General features: G+C 43.4%; 1 protein-coding gene across 1 annotated transcript in view; it reads right to left on the bottom strand.

The window, feature by feature from the left end:
* Positions 1-317: 317 nt before the first annotated feature.
* The window catches only part of LOC124788730 (5-hydroxytryptamine receptor-like), a 56,574-nt gene continuing 35,204 nt past the window's right edge, over positions 318-21,687 (bottom strand). Inside the window, exon 5 of the mRNA XM_047256012.1 lies at positions 318-646. Within this exon, the coding sequence (XP_047111968.1) occupies positions 318-646 (329 nt within the window). The remainder of the gene's footprint in view (positions 647-21,687) is intronic.

Raw genomic sequence — 21,687 nt, forward strand, 5'->3', positions numbered from 1 at the left:
GTAGTTCTAGACCTGTACCTATCTTCAGCCACAGAAATTGATTTTCATTTGGACAAGTAGCCGAGACACTCAGGCCGTCTCTTACCAGTAAAAAAAAAAAAAAAGATCGTCACATATACTACCATTCGAGCTAGCAAAATTCTGACTGGTAATAAAAGCTCACGGAATTAATGTCTAGATACCAATAATTCCTACATGCGTATAAAAAAAAGTGTTTGTGCGAGGAGGAAATTTTCGAATGATTCGCAATGGTGAACTAATTGGTTGACACGGCAGCGGTAGCTGGAGCCGCGGCGGCACCCGTCGCTAGAAGACGGTTATCTGAGCTTGCCGGCCCGGAACTTGGAGCGTCGGCTGCCGGCACCGCACAGGATGCGCTTGAAGGCCTGCCGAAACTCGGGGCTGAAGATGGTGTAAATGACGGGGTTCAGGGTGGAGTTGAAGTAGCCAAGCCACAGGAAGAAGCTGGACAGGTCCTCGCTGATGACGCAGGTGTCGCAGAGCGGCATGAGCAGCGCCATAATGAAGAAGGGCAGCCAGCAGACGACGAAGGCGCCCGTGATGATGGCCAGCGTCTTCGCTGCCTTGCGCTCGCGCTTCGCCTCGAGGCTCTCCTTCTTGGCGCGCGGCGTCGAGGCGGCCGCAGCCCCCGAAGCCGCTGGCAGCACCGCCCCCGACGCCGCCACCGCCCCCACCATGGCGGCTGCCGTGCGGCCCAACAGTCCGCCGCCCACCGCCATACCTACATCAGACACGGAATGTAATTAATGGACAAGAATCATTGGACACACTGACGGAAGTGAGCTGTGTTACACCACAAACACCTTGATCGTTGCTGCCAAAGAGATAATCCAGAATTTACATGGCTGTGGGATAAGTGGATTAAAATATCAGCTTTATGTGAGCTAATTTTCAGGACAGAAATAATGCCATTCGTATAGACGAAGAATGGAAAGGGTCGGTGATGACTAAAGTTAGTAGACCTTTTCAGTTGGAATCGCAACAGAAAATCTAGAGGACGTGCACGTACAGTTTATACCCATATTTAGAAATTTGAAGACGGTCGAAATATTACTATGAGAGACATGGCGGTATCGTACCAACATGTTACACTGGTTTGTGCCTGTAGGTCACACAATGCAGAACGAAGGCAGAGGTTACAGGCAGAGGCTCACCATCAGCAACAGATTATCGGCAGTGGAATACATTTTAAGAAAATTGTGCCTCAGATTTCGTGAATATTTGAGGAATGTTATGATTTAAAGCCTAGAGCTGCTAATAACATTTCTTTATTGAACAATCGGTTTCGGTCAACTGATCATCATCAGGCTCATGAAAACCTTTACAAAATCATGTTAGGTGACATAATCAATGGCATCAAATAATAAAATTCATGACTACGACTCTGTTGCCAAAGAGTAAACGATTACGTCAATCGTAAAAAATGTTTTAATATAACATGCATGAATGCACAGTTTTACACATTTTTATGACTGACGAAGTAATATTTTACTGGTCGCTAACAGTGACGAATTCATGGATTTTCTTATTTGGGGTCACTGATTTTATTGCCAATGTGATGTAAAATAGTTTTCTTATGAACCTGGTAATGGCCTGTGGATCGAAAGAAGTTGTTCAAGAAAGATATTTTATCAGTAGCTCTTACCAATACATCAGAACATGCTTCAATGTTACCTGGAAGTTGCGTTGAAATTGAGTTGCTTGAGCCTTTATTTATTTATTTATTTATTTATTTTTTGGTAGCTGCTAGTAACAGCAGCTCACTTGTTTCTACATCTTAATTTATTTCCTCGTTTTCGGCGTAGACTATTATCAGAATATTATCAGGAGGAGATGATGATGTGCCACGTGACGTACCATTGTCATTAGAGACTTGTACTGTGTGGAGCCAGAGCAAATTGCTACATTGAGTGGCTTTCTGTGCTGTGCAGTGATGAATCCCTCTGGCTGTGACGGTTCAAGCGACGTTAATGCGTCTGCAGACAGCATGGGGACAGCCACAGGAAGCAAAGATTCTCCAGCCCCATATCTCCTCAACACCTGGAGTCATGGTGTGGTGAGCTATTGGTAATTGTGGAATGGAGGCGAATAATGGGAATAATGGTAAACCCTGTTTTCATACCCTTTGTGATGAGGGTAACAAATTGCATATTCCAGGAGGATAATACTAGACCTCACACTACTGTTCACACCACAAACGCCTTGAAGAAAGTACTGATACTTGACTGATCTGTCCAGTCCTCTGATTTGCAGAAGAACGTATACTTTTATTTCAGTCTCCAGTCAGAAATCTTTAATCAGTGGCACAGTATGTGTTCCAGGCATCGTATAAAATTCGTCAATATGATATTCTGAGGCTGCTTCTACGCCACAACGAATGCAACTGTGTAGCTTACCCAAGGGGTCACACATATTGATGTTGGTGATGGGCATTGGTTTAAAATACACTCCTGGAAATGGAAAAAAGAACACATTGACGCCGGTGTGTCAGACCCACCATACTTGCTCCGGACACTGCGAGAGGGCTGTACAAGCAATGATCACACGCACGGCACAGCGGACACACTAGGAACCGCGGTGTTGGCCGTCGAATGGCGCTAGCTGCGCAGCATTTGTGCACCGCCGCCGTCAGTGTCAGCCAGTTTGCCGTGGCATACGGAGCTCCATCGCAGTCTTTAACAATGGTAGCATGCCGCGACAGCGTGGACGTGAACCGTATGTGCAGTTGACGGACTTTGAGCGAGGGCGTATAGTGGGCATGCGGGAGGCCGGGTGGACGTACCGCCGAATTGCTCAACACGTGGGGCGTGAGGTCTCCACAGTACATCGATGTTGTCGCCAGTGGTCGGCGGAAGGTGCACGTGCCCGTCGACCTGGGACCGGACCGCAGCGATGTACGGATGCACGCCAAGACCGTAGGATCCTACGCAGTGCCGTAGGGGACCGCACCGCCACTTCCCAGCAAATTAGGGACACTGATGCTCCTGGGGTATCGGCGAGGACCATTCGCAACCGTCTCCATGAAGCTGGGCTACGGTCCCGCACACCGTTAGGCCGTCTTCCGCTCACGCCCCAACATCGTGCAGCCCGCCTCCAGTGGTGTCGCGACAGGCGTGAATGGAGGGACGAATGGAGACGTGTCGTCTTCAGCGATGAGAGTCGCTTCTGCCTTGGTGCCAATGATGGTCGTATGCGTGTTTGGCGCCGTGCAGGTGAGCGCCACAATCAGGACTGCATATGACCGAGGCACACAGGGCCAACACCCGGCATCATGGTGTGGGGAGCGATCTCCTACACTGGCCGTACACCACTGGTGATCGTCGAGGGGACACTGAATCGTGCACGGTACATCCAAACCGTCATCGAACCCATCGTTCTACCATTCCTAGACCGGCAAGGGAACTTGCTGTTCCAACAGGACAATGCACGTCCGCATGTATCCCGTGCCACCCAACGTGCTCTAGAAGGTGTAAATCAACTACCCTGGCCAGCAAGATCTCCAGATCTGTCCCCCATTGAGCATGTTTGGGACTGGATGAAGCGTTGTCTCACGCGGTCTGCACGTCCAGCACGAACGCTGGTCCAACTGAGGCGCCAGGTGGAAATAGCATGGCAAGCCGTTCCACAGGACTACATCCAGCATCTCTACGATCGTCTCCATGGGAGAATAGCAGCCTGCATTGCTGCGAAAGGTGGATATACACTGTACTAGTGCCGACATTGTGCATGCTCTGTTGCCTGTGTCTATGTGCCTGTGGTTCTGTCAGTGTGATCATGTGATGTATCTGACCCCAGGAATGTGTCAATAAAGTTTCCCCTTCCTGGGACAATGAATTCACGGTGTTCTTATTTCAATTTCCAGGAGTGTAGAATTAAAGTTTAATAATGTAATATGCAGAATGTAATGAGCTCCTTCAACAAAAGTAGATAAATATTGGACAGGTACTTTATGGTGTGACACATTCCACTACCGTCAAGACTGTTGCTTATCTTGCAATGCAGTATACACAAAGTGCATCATGATTAACAGCAAAAATTGAAACAGGTGAAAGAATACAATAATAAAAACAAAAACCTCCTATTAAACATGGGTCCATAATGCAAAGTTTGCAAAGTATTTGCAGAGTGTGTCGTTACAGGTTGCTACTGACATCAGTATGGAATACTATTCCGTTTAAAACAAATGTAAAATTTTGTGGTCAAGTAGTATCGACGTGCTTCATCGACATGCTTTGTATGGCAGCCTATATGTCATTAGTAAAAATCGATTTCAAGCCCCTGAAGTGTAAGCTGTCCTGTACAGCAGGTGTTGTGGGGGTAGTACTGGTCTCTTTTATCGAGTTGTTTACTAGGACTTAATGAGCAGATGGGCATGCCTGGGGAAAGACAGAGATGCAGAAAAGAGGGATGGACAGACAGAGAGGAAGCAGGTGGGGATGGAGCGGATAGAGGGGTGTCATATATAGTAAAATATTCAGTCCTAAGAATAGTAAAATGGCTACGTGGGAAATATTCAGATTTTGTCAGAAACACAGTTTAGAAACAATTGCTGAGTGCGAGGCCTGTGAAATAGTTGTCTGACATGCTGGAAGCACCTATACAAGGCTTGTTCTGCTAACAAGGAGCAGACCCTGGAGCGGCATGAGGTTTGTAGCAAGCACAGCCGCCAGACTCTTGGATGGTACAGGCACCAGCAAAAGGGGAAAACTTAGAGAAGACGTAAGACAATAAGTTACGTGTTAGCCTCATGACGGTCATGAATGAAACAGTCGTGATGGAACGTTCCAGAAGGATGGTGTGAGTGCGATCACCCCTTATAAATAGGTGACCCACCGACTGGTGAGGGGGGGGGGGGGGGGGGCGCAGATGAGTAGACGTCAGGGACGCAGCCTCTGTATCGTTCGGAATCAGGAGCCAGACTTGTCATAATCTGTAGCAGAATGTACTTAGAGAAACTCTACTCGAGTCTGCATAGCAGTCGGGATGTTAAAGTTTCATACTTATGATACTTGTACATAGTAACGTGTATACAGTGTGGTCCATTGATAGTGACTGGTCCAAATATCTCACGAAATAAGCAACAAACGAAAAAACTACAAAGAACGAAACTCGTTTAGCTTGAAGGGGGAAACCAGATGGCGCTATGGTTGGCCCGCTAGATGGCGCTGCCATAGGTCAAACGGATATCGACTGCGTTTTTTTTAAATAGGAACCTCCATTTTTTATTGCATATTCTTGTGATGGAAATGAAATGAGCGTTTGGCGTCATTGGCCGGGAGGCCCCTCGCGGGGCAGGTCCGGCCGCCATATCGCAGGTCTTATTACATTCGGCGCCACATTGGGCGACCTGCACGCCGGATCGGGATGAAATGATGATGAACACAACACAACACCCAGTCCCTGAGCGGAGAAAATCTCCGACCCAGCCGGGAATCGAACCCGGGCCCAGAGGACGGCAATCCGTCACGCTGACCACTCAGCTACTGGGGCGGACATTCTTGTGATAGATGGCGCTGTAATAGTCACAAACGTACAAGTACGTGGTATCATGAACATTCCACCAGTGCGGACGGTATTTGCTCCGTGATACATTACCTGTGTTGAAATGGACCGTTTACCAATTGCGGAAAAGGTCGATATCGTGTTGATGTATGGCTATTGTGATCAAAATGCCCAACGGGCGTTTGCTATGTATGCTGCTCGGTATCCTGGACGACATCATCCAAGTGTCCGAACCGATCGCCGGATAGTTACATTATTTATGGAAACAGGAAGTGTTCAGTAACATGTGAAACGTCAACCACGACCTGCAAGAAATGATGATGCTCAAGTAGGTGTTTTAGCTGCTGTCGTGGCTAATCCGCACATCAGTAGCAGACAAATTACGCGAGAATCGGGAATCTCAGAAAATTCGGTATTGAGAATGCTGCACCAACATCGATTGCACCCATACCATATTTCTATGCACCACGAATTGCATGGCGACGACTTTGAACGTCTTGTACAGTTCTGCCACTGGGCACAAGAGAATTTACGGGACGATGACACATTTTTTGCACGCGTTCTGTTTAGCGACGAAGCGTCATTCACCAACAGCGGTAACGTAACCAGGCGTAATATTCACTATTGGGCAACGGAAAAACCCACGATGGCTGCGACAAGTGGAACATCAGCGACCTTGGCGGGTTAATGTATCGTGCAGCATTATGGGAGGAAGGATAATTGGCCTCCATTTTATCGATGGCAATCTAAATAATGCAATGTATGCTGATTTCCTACGTAATGTTCTACCGATGTTACTACAAGATGTTTCACTGCATGTGAGAATGGCGATGTACTTCCAACATGATGGATGTCCGGCACATAACTCGGGTGCGGTTGAAGCGGTACTGAATAGCATATTTCATGACAGGTGGATTGGTCGTCGAAGCACCATACCATGGCCCGCACGTTCACCGGATCTGACGTCCCCGGATTTCTTTCTGTGGGGAAAGTTGAAAGATATTTGCTATCGTGATCCACAGACAGCGCCTGACAACATGCGTCATCGCATTGTCAATGAATATGTGAACATTACGGAAGGGTGTTGAGAGGAATGTCGTTACACGTATTGAAAAATGAATTGAGGTTGACGGACATAATTTTGAGCATTTATTGCATTAATGTGGTATTTACAGGTAATCACGCTGTAGCAGCATGCGTTCTCAGAAACGATAAGTTCACAAAGGTACATATATCACATTGAAACAACCGAATAAAATGTTCAAACATACCTACGTTCTGTATTTTAATTTAAAAAACGTACCTGTTACCAACTGTTCGTCTAAAATTGTGAGCCATACGTTTGTGAATATTACAGCGCCATCTATCACAAAGCGAAAAAAGTGGTCCTACTAAAATATTCTTATTTATTTACGTTCTAGACGAATATGTAATAAAAAATGGGGGTTCCTATTTTAAAAAAACGCAGTTGATATCCGTTTGACCTATGGCAGCGGCATCTAGCGGGCCAATCATGTCGCCATCTGGTTTCCCCCTTCAAGCTAGACAAGTTTCGTTCTTTATAGATTTTCCGTTTGACGCTTATTTCGTGATATTTGGCCCGGTCACGATCAATGGACCAACCTGTATAGTTAGGGAATTTGCCAGGGGATACTTCCAGGGAAAGTAACTACTTGTCTACGTGTAGATGACTTGCATCCTCTGACCGGATTCCTACCGAGTTCCACACTCTATAATAGTCAGGGAGGAAGAGATTTGTGCATTATATGTAGTATACATGTATGCAGATGATGCTCCAGGGAAAAGGCTCTATTCAAGTCCCATGGGGTGTTTGTCTGTATGTGGTGGCTAATCTCAGGAAATACTATAGGAATTTTGATACTGTTTTCACTAATAGACAGACTGATTCACAAAGGAGGCTTGTGTACATAATTTATTACTGTTACGGCTGAAAAGTCGTCTGGCAGTGAATACTTAGTGCTACCCGTGGGAAGCCAGGACTGTCCGCTTGTATGTATATAAACACAGTAAATACATACGAATGAGAAAATAATATTGATGTTTGTAATATTTTATAGCATTTATTAATTTTTTTCTGGGTCCTATCAACTGATGAAATCTAAGCGTTTTTGGCATTAGCATTTCACATATCTCAGAGAAGATATGAAAACCTACATTGAAAGACATCCAGTAATTTTTAAGTTCAAGTTAAGTTAACTACAACGATTCAAAAGTTTTTGCGATTGCCAAATACTTGGAAGAACGATGACTTTTCGAAAATGCGTTTCAGTAGTAGATTACAAGAATGTTACAATATTGTGCACTGGAAAATTATATCACAGCTTTTCCACATCCGACACTTTTTATCTTTGCTGCTGATTTCTTTTTAAGATACTAACAAAATTTTAATGATAGATTAGACTGTATAGGAAAGACAGAGATAAGAGATAGAGGAATCATTAAATAAGAAATCTAAGTGAAAAAGACTTATTTCACCTTTCATCAAGGCGTGAGGAATATTTTATATGTTAACTGCTTTTAATGTATTTAATAATGACTGTCTGCTGCCTCCATAACATTCTCCGATATGCTTTATTCCATCCCACGATTACTAGAAGCACTGATTACAGTGTATGGCAGCTTCACACCATACATAATTCTCTCCGTCATAGTGGTTTATAGTTCAGTAATTCTAATAATTTGCTTACTGCCATGTTTCTAATATGTGGAATGAATTTCATATAAATATATTGTACTGGAATTATCACAACAAATAAAGTATCCTTTAGCGTAATACTTCTTTTTAACGGTCGCGTTTATGGACTAAGATATTGTCACGCTAATTCTGTGAACTCTCAGTCATCAATATTGAGCTGCACGTCCCGCCGATCTCAAGCAGCATTTGCGTCTGGGTCTAAACGGCATCAGTACAAATATGTTATTGTCAGAAATAATGTGTGGATGGACAGTGCAGTATTGCTGAACCTACTATCTAATAATAATACTTTTTGTAATGATTTACTTACAATTATTAATACGATAACAAGACTATGGTAATCACATTTTGCTTTCATTCCTGTTGGTCTATTCTGCTTACAAGTTTCATTTTCCAGAGCCAGCTCTACTACTAATGTATTCCGTGAAATCTTCTCTTAAGCAACGACTTCAATGATTCGAAAAGCACCCATAGCCACTGAAGGTTTCATAGTTTCAATTGGAGGTTTTTATGAGTTCACGACGGCAAGAAAAGGTAAAACGTGTTTTTCCCTTCTAGGAAAATGTCTTGGCGCATATTATGACGCCAAGAGACAATAGTTATTATACATTCTCTTACTTCGGATTAATTAACAGAAATTTGAATACACATTAATCCAAAAATTTTACTTATAAGCGTAAAGCATTTCTCAGCAGTGTTCCTGTCACATGGCAATGTATAACAGAAAATAACTGTTCCATTTGTTTGCGTAAGACTTTTTTCATGAATATGGTTATCTCACATGCCTTGGCAGCTTACCCATGGTAACATTAGCTCTACGCCTACACGTTGTGTGAACATATGAAATCGCTCGTTTTAAATAGCTTAATAATATGTTTTTTTTAGTTATTCCGCTGTCACCTTCTTTCCAATATGAACTAGTATCTACCATTATAGATTTGCAGTTAGCACCTACGAAGGCAAGTAGGACCACAATTAGAAAACATTTGCTGTCGAAAAACTGAAAGCAACTTTTTCCAGTACAAAATGTCCTGAAGTGGTTGCTGTCTACCGCACAAATACAATTAAGTAATCTCCTGTTCTCTATTAGTTCTTTGTCTATTGCAAGAAGGATTCTTATTTTGAAGTCGCCATAAATTGGCCAACATTCTTTCCCTGCAGATTTACCACAGTTATTTCACCATGTGAATGATGTAGCTTTGTGACATGCGAAATGGAAATGATGAAGAATTGTAGTTTTTTCCATTCGCAAAGAACCAGGAAAAAGTAATTAAAAGCTGTTATAAACTAAACGTCTACAAACATCAGGATAATTTTCTCATGAGTTGAAATGCAAATAAACACTCTACTACCTTCATGATTTTCTAGAATTTTTGAGCTGTATTGCTGCGTTTAATGTGTTTGATGTTGTGTATTACAATGATTTTAGGTTTTGGTTGGATTTTTTATTTCAAGTTTGGTAGGTTAGTGCGTCAGAATCCAGTAATACAAATGGAGAGAAAATATGTATTGAAGGTAAACTTAACAAACAGGCACATTCAAAAGAAGTTGAAACAAATGCTAGACATAGATTTAAGGAATCTCTTACCTCAAAAGGGCTAATTATTCTGTGTAAAGCAACACCCCCAGAATTCGAGAAGTAGGCAAAAGTGTGTGGTGGCATTTTTAGAAAGAGGGAAACTAATATAAGAATTATATACGCAAAAAACCTGAAAACTGGACTGATTAAATGGTTTGTTGTTGCCTGGAATTTTTTAATATTCTTAATGCAAAGATTTTTATTTAGTCGATCTACTTTCATTGATCTGTAGCAACAGACAACTAAAGAACCATATTGTCTTATATCCCTTTATCCTCTCATCAACATTTCCGCGAAAATATCAAAAAAAAATCACAATTTCTTAGAGACATGAGGAGAAAGGAACTTAAAAAATTGGGAAGGTCAGATTAAGTAATAGAAAAAAATCCAATGGTACGCAGTTCCAATCGTCTTTGCATCATCATATGCTTTTCTTAAAAGAGACGTGCTATTATTAAGAATTTGTGGTTCTACGCTCTGCCACAGCTACAAAAACGAGAAGTGAAAATGAAAATTTAGACACTTTAGAAGCAGAAACATACAGGGGTGTAGATACAGGTGTCACAGTAATTGGTACCTTAACATGTAACCTCTTCAGTGCGTTAGTCGTTTTTTCTCTGCGTCTAACAGTCTTACATATAATTCAATACCTGTTTTCTGCGTGGTCGTAGCTGCACAACGAAATGGACTACATCTGTCAGTATAGACTTCCATTTTGTGTCTACCCGTCATCCTTGAGTACCTGACCTGCTACCTAAGGGAAAATAAACCTTAATGGCTTGTTTGGGCTACGCGTACTCGAAAGTACTAACCAAGTTTCTCCACAGCTAGTGGTCTAGTGGCTAGCGTTGCTTCCTCTGGATCACGGGGTCCTGGGATCCATTCCCGGACTGGGTGTTTGTTTTGTCTTCATCAGTTCATCATCATCATCATCATTCGCGACAGTGGCTAGATTGGACTGTGTAAAATATTGGGTTGTGTAAAAGTTGGGACTTTGTACGGGTGCTGATGATCGCGCAGTTGAGCGCTCCACAAACGAAACATCATCACTAACCGACCTAAAAACACACTAGTCTTAACAGCTGTAATTACTTGTCTGAAAATGAAGAAACACGGAGTCACGTTGTTCTGTACACTGTCCTCAGCCATTTTTTTCATCGTCGACTAGAAATTGTTATGAAGAACACAGCAAACTTTATTACTGTTCGTCCAAAGCGAAGTCTCTTCTTACGTTAATATATACACTACACTGAAACCACGCGCTGGGACGTTGTGGCTTCTTTTCATGGCTTGAGAGATGAAAACGGCGGTGGGGACGGTTGCAACAAACGGTGTACACAAACCATTCTTCATTACATCATTGAACTTGGACAGTGATCTGTGTCTCTGGTGCAGTTCAGCATCGGCTCGTAATTTTCACACTTGTATCAGTGGCTGAGACCGGCATGCAGTGTACACGTGCTGCCCAGGTGGTGACGCGTCGAGGAAGCATTGCTGGCATGCCGGGAGCTGAGTCGAAAGCAACAGAAAAACACTGAACACGGAGCCGCGGCAACACGGGGCAAAGCAACGACTTCTAACTTCCTGGTAGCTCGCAGCGTTCCAGCGGCAGGCGATATTCTTAGCCGGCCGATGTAGCCGAGCGATTCTAGGCGCTTCAGTCTGGAACCGCGCGACCGCTACGGTCGCAGGTTCCAATCCTTCCTGGGGCATGGATGTGTGTGATGTCCTTAGGTTAGTTAGGTTTAAGTAGTTCTAAGTTCTATGGGACTGATGACCTCAGATGTCAAGTACCATGGTGCTCAGAACCATTTGAAACCATTTGCGATAGCCTTCTGTAGAATCAAACTGTGGACCGATGGCTGGAGAGCAGCAGAGGGCAACGGCGGACGCTGGCAGTCCAGACGCGGAGCTGAGTGGTCATCCATTTGTGTTTTATCTATGAGGTGGCAGGAAGTACGTCGGCAAGCAGTCTCGTTGACACGGTGGCGTAGTGTAAACGTAGGCTTCCGCGGTAGTTGTCACAGTCAATAAAATTGTTCTGGGTTTGACGCCACATTGCAGAGCTGCGCTTTAAATGCCGCTGTCCAGCGCCGAGAGTTGTAAAAAAAGCTTTCTTTCTAGGTCATAACGAAGCGCCTCGAATGGGATCAGTGTTCTATATGCTAGGGTCATCACGTGGAGGGAGGTCGCCTGGGAAGTACATGGCGGAACGCTGCTGCGTCTGCAGTTCGCTGATAGCGGTGATTACGGCTCTGGATTATGGCTGAGCCTTATGCCGTTTACATATCCTCCCTCCTTAGCTTATTCTGGCCTCTGGATTGTTTCGACATTCTGCGTTCTCCCGCCTGAATTCGGAATAGGCACTTCTTGCATAACTTTCACGTTTGTGTGCCCTACTTTCCTTTTCTGTGCTACACTATGTACACTACCTTACAAGCAATGAATCTCTTAGATTTGTTTATTTGCCACACTTTGCCTCACTCACTGAGGTTGCGTCACTTGTAGCTGCTGTATCATTTCACGACGTGGGAATGGTACGAGGATGGGGGCTCCTTACAACATAATCCTGCTGGTTTTTCTATTTAATATTCACAAGCTAAAGTTCGCATCTCCACATGCTAAAATTGGCAACTCCTACATTCACCTAATAAGTACATCAATTACCTTTATTAACCGAAGTAAAATTTACATATGATACTTTACGACATGTCCTGCATTTAGACAAATAGTATTACCCTCCTTTCAAATCTTATATCAACAACTAAGCCGTCCGTGGCCTGTACATGTCGTTTAAGTTAATTTACGTGCCTAAGAAATGATGAAAACTATTTACAAAATGGAGAAGCCAGTGGCAGGGAAAAACTCAGTGACTCGAATAACACAATCCATTATACAGTATCTTCCTAACACGAGCTTCTTTCTCACAGAACAGCGATCTATGCAATAATATTTCTTCATCGTACTCCCCAAGATACTTCATAATGAAGCTGCATATTTGGATCCACAACTACCTCTCATTTCGAGAATCTACTAGCCGTTCAGTGGACCGATGTGTGTGTGAAATCTTATGGGACTTAGCTGCTAAGGTCATAAGTCCCTAAGCTTACACACTATTTAACCTAAATTATCCTAAGGACAAACGCACACACCCATGCCCGACGAAGGACTCGAACCTCCGCCGAGACCAGTGGACCGACTTCACAGAGTTCTTTGCTACTATGGACTTACTTCCTGGGTCACAGTAGCTGATCAGCTACCCTCCTGTGTCCATAATACACTTTTGAAAAGCAACATAAAACTTTCCCTAATACCAGATATATTCTTCCACGACGTCAAAATTCCAGAGATAACGCTTGGTGAATTCCCTGCTATTACGTGCATACTGACAGACCTGGAGCAGTTTAATTGGTTAATACGAGGGCTATTCAGAAAGCAGGGAACGTTTTAGCATTAAAAAAACTAAGCAGAAGTAATACTTTTATTATATACATCTGAAAGACCAACTGACATACTACTTTTCCACATGGTCACCAAACACATTGAGGCACTTATCATAACGGTGGACAAGCTTTGAAAGACCTTCGTCGTAAAATTCTGCCGCCTGAGACATCAGCCAGTAAGTCCCGCCCACCTGGAGATCCGCGTGGTCATCAAAGTGCTGCAAGCCAGTTCTTCATCTTGGGAAACAAGTGGAAGTCGCTTCGTGCAGGATCTGGGCTGTAGGGCGGATGAGTGACAATTTCCCATTTGAATGAATTAAGGAGTTCTTTAGTGGGGTTTGCCGTGTGAGGTCGGGCATTGTCGCGCAGAAAAAAAATTTTGGACGTCAGATTTTCTAGGCGTTTGTTTTGAACTGCTCTTCCAAGGCTGTGCAAATTTTGACAGTATAGGGCAGAATCTATGGTTGCTCCATGTTCGAGAAAATCGATAAGAAGCACAGCCAAAACCTTGCTGACAAGGTTTGCAAAAATTTTCTTGGTTTTTGGGGGACCTTGTGTGCCCCCACTCCCTGGACTGTAATTTTACCTCGGAACTGACGAATTTCACCCAAGTCTCGTCACCAGCTACTATTCGATCCAGTAATGAATCACCATGTTTGTGGTAGGCATCCAGAAATGTCAACGTTGCCCCTATTCGTTGTTATAGTGCTCTGTAAGCATTTTGGGCACCCATCGTGCACAAAATTTATCTTAACCTAGCTTTTGAGTGACAGTTTCAAACAACACAGTCAGTGGAAGTTGTGGAAAAGAAAGCGAAATCTCAATTACTGTGAAGCGACTGTTTTCACGAGCCGGCCACGGTGGTCTCGCGGTTCTAGGCGCGCAGTCCGGAACCGTGCGACTGCTACGGTCGCAGGTTCGAATCCTGCCCCGGGCAGGTTAGTTAGGTTTAAGTAGTTCTAAGTTCTAGGGGACTGATGACCACAGCTGTTAAGTCCCATAGTGCTCAGAGCCATTTTTTTTTGTTTTCGCGAATCGTTTCATGAACTTTAGCGACAAGATCGTCAGTCACAATGCTCGGGCGTCCACTCTTCTCTTCATCGTGAACGTTAGTTCGGCCATTTTTAAACCGAATGCACTATTGCCGGAAGAGACATTCACTCATTACGTTGTTTCCGTACACTTCGCACTAAAAATGGCTCTGAGCACTATGCGACTTAACTTCTGAGGTCATCAGTCGCCTAGAACTTAGAACTAATTAAACCTAACTAACCTAAGGACATCAGACACATCCATGCCCGAGACAGGATTCGAACCTACGACCGTAGCGGTCACTCAGTTCCAGACCGTAGCCGGCACACTTCGCACTGTTCACGCTAAATTTCTAGAGGTTTTACGGGTTTTTTTTTTTCAGAGCGAACCTCACAACTGGGTGGATTTTCGATTGTATCGCTCATTTCAACTTCGAAAATCGAAAAAGCCAGACGCACAGAGACGTTCCCACTGTCACAGATTGATGCTGACTGAGCTGCCGAGCACGCACATACGAAAATATACTCGAACGGCCCGCGCCTAGCGGCATCAGACGGAAACGTTCCCTACTTTCTGAATAGCCCTCGTATTAACCCATTCATCCTGGACAGTCATCATAGTGCAGGCTCGGCTCCAGCACGATTTAGCATTCTCTCATGATGTTCTCACTTGTCGCGGCAGGCATTGTAGACATTGCGCGTGTGTACACGTGCTGCCAGGATAATGGTGCGCTGAACTAGCGTTGGTAGTATGCCCGGAGGTGGGTCGACAGCGGTGGACAAGCAGTCGGCATGTGGCAAAGTACGGACATCTTCTAACTTTGCAGTCCGATGCCGCATGGCAGATGACGGCGTTGCCTAATCAGACTCCGGACCCGTGGCTCGAGAGCAATGGCGGGTAGCTGGGGAATTACAGTGGCCTGGTCGTCTGACTGAGTGGTTGCCCATTCATGCATCATCCACGAAGCTGCAGCGGTACGTCAGCGAGTGATCTCGTTGAGAAGACTGCGGAGTGTTGTCTGCCAGAAGACCGGATCATCAGGAAGTAGTCCCTGGTTTGTGGTCGGCGACACCAATGGTAACGTGACATAGCCTGCATCAGTAGAACTTTGCTACGACTCACATACTGCAGGCGCCATGCATCGCCTTGCTGTGTCGATCATGACCTACTCGGCTGGGGAAGGGTTTAACTGCCGCTGTCCAGTATGACCGTTGCTGAAGAAGCCACGTTTGTGGATCGTATCGAAACGTCTCAAAGTGGGACATCACGAAGAAGGAGGCCGACGCATAATCAGGGACATACGGGAGGATTACAGTGTCGGCAGGTCGCTGACCGTGGCTGCTGATGGTAAGGATGGCCTGGTTAAGACTCTGGACTTAAACGCAGTTTCATGCCGTTTCGGAGTTTACCTATCTTTATGTGATTGCACTCACTTTGTCCTTCTTGATTGCATTTTACATTGATTAGGGTTGGTAGGGTGTCATGAAGCCATGATAACCTCCCCTGAGGTAAGCTGGCCCAAACTGTTGCAACTGATCCTTTATATCCTGGATGCTGGAACTGAGATGGATGCATGTTGATTCTAATGGGGACATGTTTGGGGATGTTTCTGGCCACAGGAGAACCTCAGAGTCATGCAGACAGTTCATACTCGTATATATCATACAAGGACGAGAGTTGTTCTACTGAAAAAATGGTACTGTGCTGCTGTGGTCTTAGAGATAACACATGAGAAGTCAGGACGTCCGTGATGTTCCGTTGTTCCTTCCGAGTTCACTCAGTCACTGCCAGACGAGATATAAAGTCATAGCCAATGGATTTTCACACTTTGACTCCAGGAATAACACAGCTGTGCCTCTGCCGCCTTAGTCTTCGTTGACTGTCATGCAGGACAGTGCAGAAACGCGATTCATACCTGAACACAATGCGACGCCATTCGACAGCAATCTATGGTTCCCGGTCATTGCAGCACTCCACAGACAGACGTTTATGTTTTTGTGTCAGTGGCGGCCTATGCAATGGACGATAATTCCTTAAACCTGCTGGTGCTTGTCTCTGACCAGTGGTGCAGGATGACACAGAACGTGTCAATGAGTCCATTGCTTATTCTCGGATGTCAGGTGCAGACGTGAAGGTGTTACAATGCGCTTCCTGCACAATATGGCGAACCACCCTTGCAGTGGTCAGACGTTATCAAGGGGAACCTTGACTACGGGAATGTCTGCCCTCACGTCTCCATGCACTTCAACATCGGGCCACTGTGACATCCAAATGTCCCAAAAACCTGGACATTGTACGATTCGACCTGCCACCCAAATAGAGACCCACAAGTAGGCCCCTTTCAAGCTTTGTCAGGTGCTGATAACGAGGTCTCACGCAAATAAGCAGCTCTCCCATGTCCTTCAGAGTGATCACTGAACACCTGACCTGTTCACGCTACTTATATATCCTGCCAGGCCGGGAAACAACAATGACATGAACAGCACTAATGCAGTCTTGTGGCCGTTTTATCTGTCATAGAGAAATGTAACCGTAATCAATTATACACTTGCCAGTGTTCTGTACGCTTACGAACTTACTGTGATGTCTGACCATGTCTTCTGGGTGCTTCAATTTCTTTGTCAGGCAGTGTACTTTTCACTCGCACAAATGTATGGACTGAAATGTGCTGGGCTGAAATAAACACGCTATCATATTTTTTCAGTAAATGATTTCTTAGTTAAGTAAATATGCTCCACAAATAGCCTCATTTCGGAATCATCATTAACAATTATGAAAAGAAGTATAGCCCATTAAGAAGCTCAGAAGCCACACTACAGATTTTTTAACCAAAAACTAAAAACTCACGTGAAGTGTAAAACAGCCGCTTTTATTGTTCACAAGAAGCAAGAAACATTTATTAAAAAATAAGCGCAGAAATGAATGTTGGATAGTCTTACATAGGCTGAAACGTTTTCACAGCGCGAAAATGGGAAACATGAAGTTCCCACTGGTATCGCACGCCTCGACGTTCGCGAAGCGACTTAATGTCGCGACATAGGAAGTTGAGCAGTCGGCTCGGAACGGGCGGCCCTGATGCTGCGGTTTAGCTGGCAGTATTGCCTTAGCCGCCGCATTGGAATCGCACCTTCACGATGTCAGTGGCAGAGCGGGAAGGTTCGTGTCAGAGTAGGAAAGATGACTGTGTGCGATAGAAGAAAAAGTCTTAGACTTGCGGTTATAGTCTAAAGATGGAATAGACAAGTTTTTACGTGCCAGTAGTCTGGTCGGCAATGACGAGATGGAATAATTTCTTAAAACATACCTAACAGACAGAGCTTTGTGATGTTAGAATGTGGTATTTCCATGCAGTTTATCGCGTTTCGCTTCCTATCCACGTAGTTACTTACCGCCAAAACAAAAGCGAAGAGGTTTTCGAGGCAACAAAACGAACAGCCAACACAAGCTGCGAGGATATTTATAAATTATAGTCATCCTGGTGGCTAAAAAATAGAAAAAAATAGAAAAAAGTCTAACTGCCCTCGTTAACTGCCAAGTCAAAAGTTGAACTCACTATTTTCCATTATGGACATAAAATTCACGTTACGACAGTACGAAATTATAGCGTACACTCGTCTTAAATTGCGAATGACAAAACCACAATTAATTTATTTGCTGCACAGAGTGTAGAATTGACAAGAAATAAGTATGCTTCATTCTAATTCTTTACGAAGGCACTCGCCTTTTTAATATCACAATGGCAAAATGTGAAAGAGTGTCCACGAAGCAGAATGAAATTCACATAATACTGTATATAAAAGCTCAAAAATAAAATTAATTCAGGAATTTAACAATTACAGACATATCACGGGCAGGGAAAAAGAAAAAAAGAAAAACAGAAAGCATGCAGTACGTAGACGAACATAAAAGAATATTCACACGGGGTTCATTGTTATAAAAGAGGAGGAAGCCTTTTTACACACTACTTTTTAACTTGAAACGTGACATTCAATATTTACAATGTGTCAGTGGAGTTTTCTTTGTTCTTCATGAAGGGTGTTGTGAACTTCATTATGAGACTGTTATTGTGTACATTTTTGCCTGAAGAGGAGAGGAAGAGAGAGATAGAGAGAGGGAGGGAGATGGCTGCTTACCTGAGACGTTGCAAGTTTAATACTCAAGGTGTCTGAACATTCAATAGCAAAACAAGGAAATCACACCATTCTTTAAGGCTACACACATATAAGAAGGGAGAAATAACAAGACAAACGTCATAACAGGACATATAATCTATAAAATAAACCAAAAAACGAGAAGGGTGAGAACACATATATTGTAAGGAGATCTAAAGAACGAAAGGGCAGTAAAAACAAACAGAGAGAAGTTTAGATACCAGTATGTCCCGGAAAAGCTGGCCTGAATGAAGCTGAAGCATGTCGCAGGGAAACTCCTTGGAGAAGAAAAAGAAGAAGAATAAGAAAAAGATTAACACTAGATCTAACAAGAATAAAAATGTCATTATTTTAACAGTATGAACTTTTTCACGAGATCAAGAACAAGTTTTTCTCCTCGTAATTCCAATCGCTCTTAAATATATCACCGTCTCATGTACCACAACCAATGGTGTCGTCACTGCGTAGGTTTTGTATACTGCTTTTATAGGTGTTCGCAAGGGCGGAAGAGTGGGAAGAACAGGGGGTAAGTCCCCCCTTTCCCCTCCCGCAATCTGGAGTACACAGATTTCATTCATATACTGAGGAATAACCATCATTTCTCTTGGATATAATAAGTGTTTTTATGTCGCCTACAAAAGTTAGTTCTAGTGGCATGACATTTCTCGAAACTGACCAGCTCATGTACACAAAAAGTGCCAATTTTAGAAACTTTGCTCTCCCCCATCCCCCCCCACGGAAAAAATTCTGCGGAAGCCCATTCCTGCACCTAAAGGAAAAGAACTCACTAAAATAGTTATCACCTCACTGATTTCCTTTTATAAATATCAGAAACTATGGAGCAATCGACCTCGTTGTAAATCGCTAACAATGGTCTCTCCGTTTACAGTGCGTTAGAAAAAAATTGTTGTCAGATACTTATTCTGAGCATCTCACTTCGTAATTTTTCTAACCTTTAGGAGTCAGTTAAAATGAACTTCAGATTAACTGCTGGAAGATGAAAGTGCAACATTCCACCGATTATGAAAATAAATAGATTTTACTTGATTGAATTTTTATTGATCTTTATTATACTTTACATCACTTGACATTCGTTCTCTTTGATCTCCATTCACATATACTGTTAGTTTTTCATTACTGCAGACTATTTCTACCGTCGCTTCTTCGAGCACCAAATCTAGTCGTGCATTTAGGGATTTACTGTTTTCTTAGTATGATGCGCTAATCAGTTCAGTATTCTTATGGCTGAATTTGATTTTCCCAAACTTTAAACTACTTTACCTGTCACCAGATGGCGACGAGATGCTGTTGTACTCAGTCGACTTTGCTATCGTGTTTCCAAATGATTCCTAGGTCACAGATGTTCAAGAAAAACTTAGTTTCTCAGTATTGCTTTTAAAGTCCGCCTAGCCAACTGTATTTTAACACTGTATGTTTTGCCTGTAACACAAATGTGTTCCTTGTCAGCTTATGCCTTTCCTCTGGAAATGGCTAAACGGCCGATACTTGCAGTACTGAAAAAGACAAAATAATAGGGTATTATAATGTAAGGTACGACAGCTTGTGCAGCAGGTTGTCATTAAGAGTAATTATGTCGGCTGAAGACCTTGCTGCAACTAAAATATTTTCGTCTGTATACGGTGATTCAGCTAGAAAGTTCACACCAGATATTTTCTTAAGTGTTTAAGATATCGAAATTGCGATTCAACCCAAAAGCATTGCGAAAAAGTCCTTATAGGTATATTAATTACTGAGATATCGATGTCAGCTTCACTTTTTCAAGTAGAAGTTTCCAAACAGAACTTCTGGTGCTAGAATTGTAATTCTAATAGCCTCCGTAGCAACAAACATGCGTTCTGAAAACAACGACCGTGTGAAGCCCAGCTCGCTCTTCTTCGTCCACTAGGCACAGAAAGGAGCATATATAGGAGCCCAGGCATATACTGTGTTCCTTGACTTCCGGAAGACATTTGGTACAGTTCCGCACTGTCGCCTAATGAACAAAGAACGAATGTATCAGACCAACAGTGTGACACGATTGAAGGGTTTCTTGCAAACAGAACACAGCATGTCATTCTGAACGGTAAGAGGTCGTCAGGCGTGAAAGTATCTCCGGACGTGCCACAGGGGAGTGTTATAAAACCATTAATTTTCACCGTGTAAATAAATGACTTGTAAGATGTTCCATGAGGATTTCCCGCGGATTAAGTCGCGAAGCTAGAAAATTGTAGCGAAATGCCGGAAGACCAGCAGATGATCGATACTTGGAGAAACAGTAATTGACGTTCGACATAAACAAGTGTAACGTACTGTGAATACATACTCGTACACAGAAAAACCACTTATTGTATAATTATAAAATTGCCGAACAATCACTGGAAGCTATTACTTTCATAAACTATCTAGAGGTATGTGAACTGGAACGGCAACTTAAAATTAATCTCAAATAAGGCAGATGTCTGATTGAGATAAAGTGAAAGAATACTCAAAAATGTAGTATATTAACAAAGGAAGCAGCTTACAACACTTTCGCTCGATCAGTACATGAATGTTGCTCGTCAGTATGCGACGCATACTAGATAGTGCTGATGAAGGGAAGAGAGAAGATCCAAAGAAGAGCAGCACGATTCGTTGCAGGTTCATCTAGTAAGCGCGAAAATGTCACGGAAATATTGAGCTAACTCCAGCCCAGACACTGCATGAGAGGCTTCCACAACACGGGATGAAATACTGTTGAAATTCCCAGAGCGTACATTCCTCGAAGACTCAACCAATTCATTCCTTCCGCCTGCGTGTATCTAGCGAAAAGACATGAAGATAAAATTAGAAAGATTCGACATCACATGGTAGCTTACCAGCAATCGTTCTATCCCCTAACCATACGTGACTGGAACAGGAAAAGGGGGACGTGATACTGGAAAGAAGTTGCTCTCCGACACACAACTTAAGGGGCTTGCGAAGTATAGATGTAGATGTAGACACCAATCGCTTTGATGTTATAACCCAGAGACTTTTCAGGGACGTATAAAGCATGTGGCGAAGTCTTGCCAGCTGTTCAGTCCAACCCTATTACAGAAAAAGAGTTAAATAACATTACAATCACATTTCCAATCACACATTCCTATTCCTTCTGCAGATAGAGCTCAGTGGTAGTCTTTACAGGCCTGTAACCAATTAACTAAAAAGTCAGTGAATTTAATCCGCTTATATATTAAAATCAGTTTTCTCCAGCCAGTTGAAACC

This window comes from Schistocerca piceifrons, chromosome 3, assembly GCF_021461385.2.
Source record: "Schistocerca piceifrons isolate TAMUIC-IGC-003096 chromosome 3, iqSchPice1.1, whole genome shotgun sequence".
In the NCBI taxonomy this organism is placed as follows: domain Eukaryota; kingdom Metazoa; phylum Arthropoda; class Insecta; order Orthoptera; family Acrididae; genus Schistocerca; species Schistocerca piceifrons.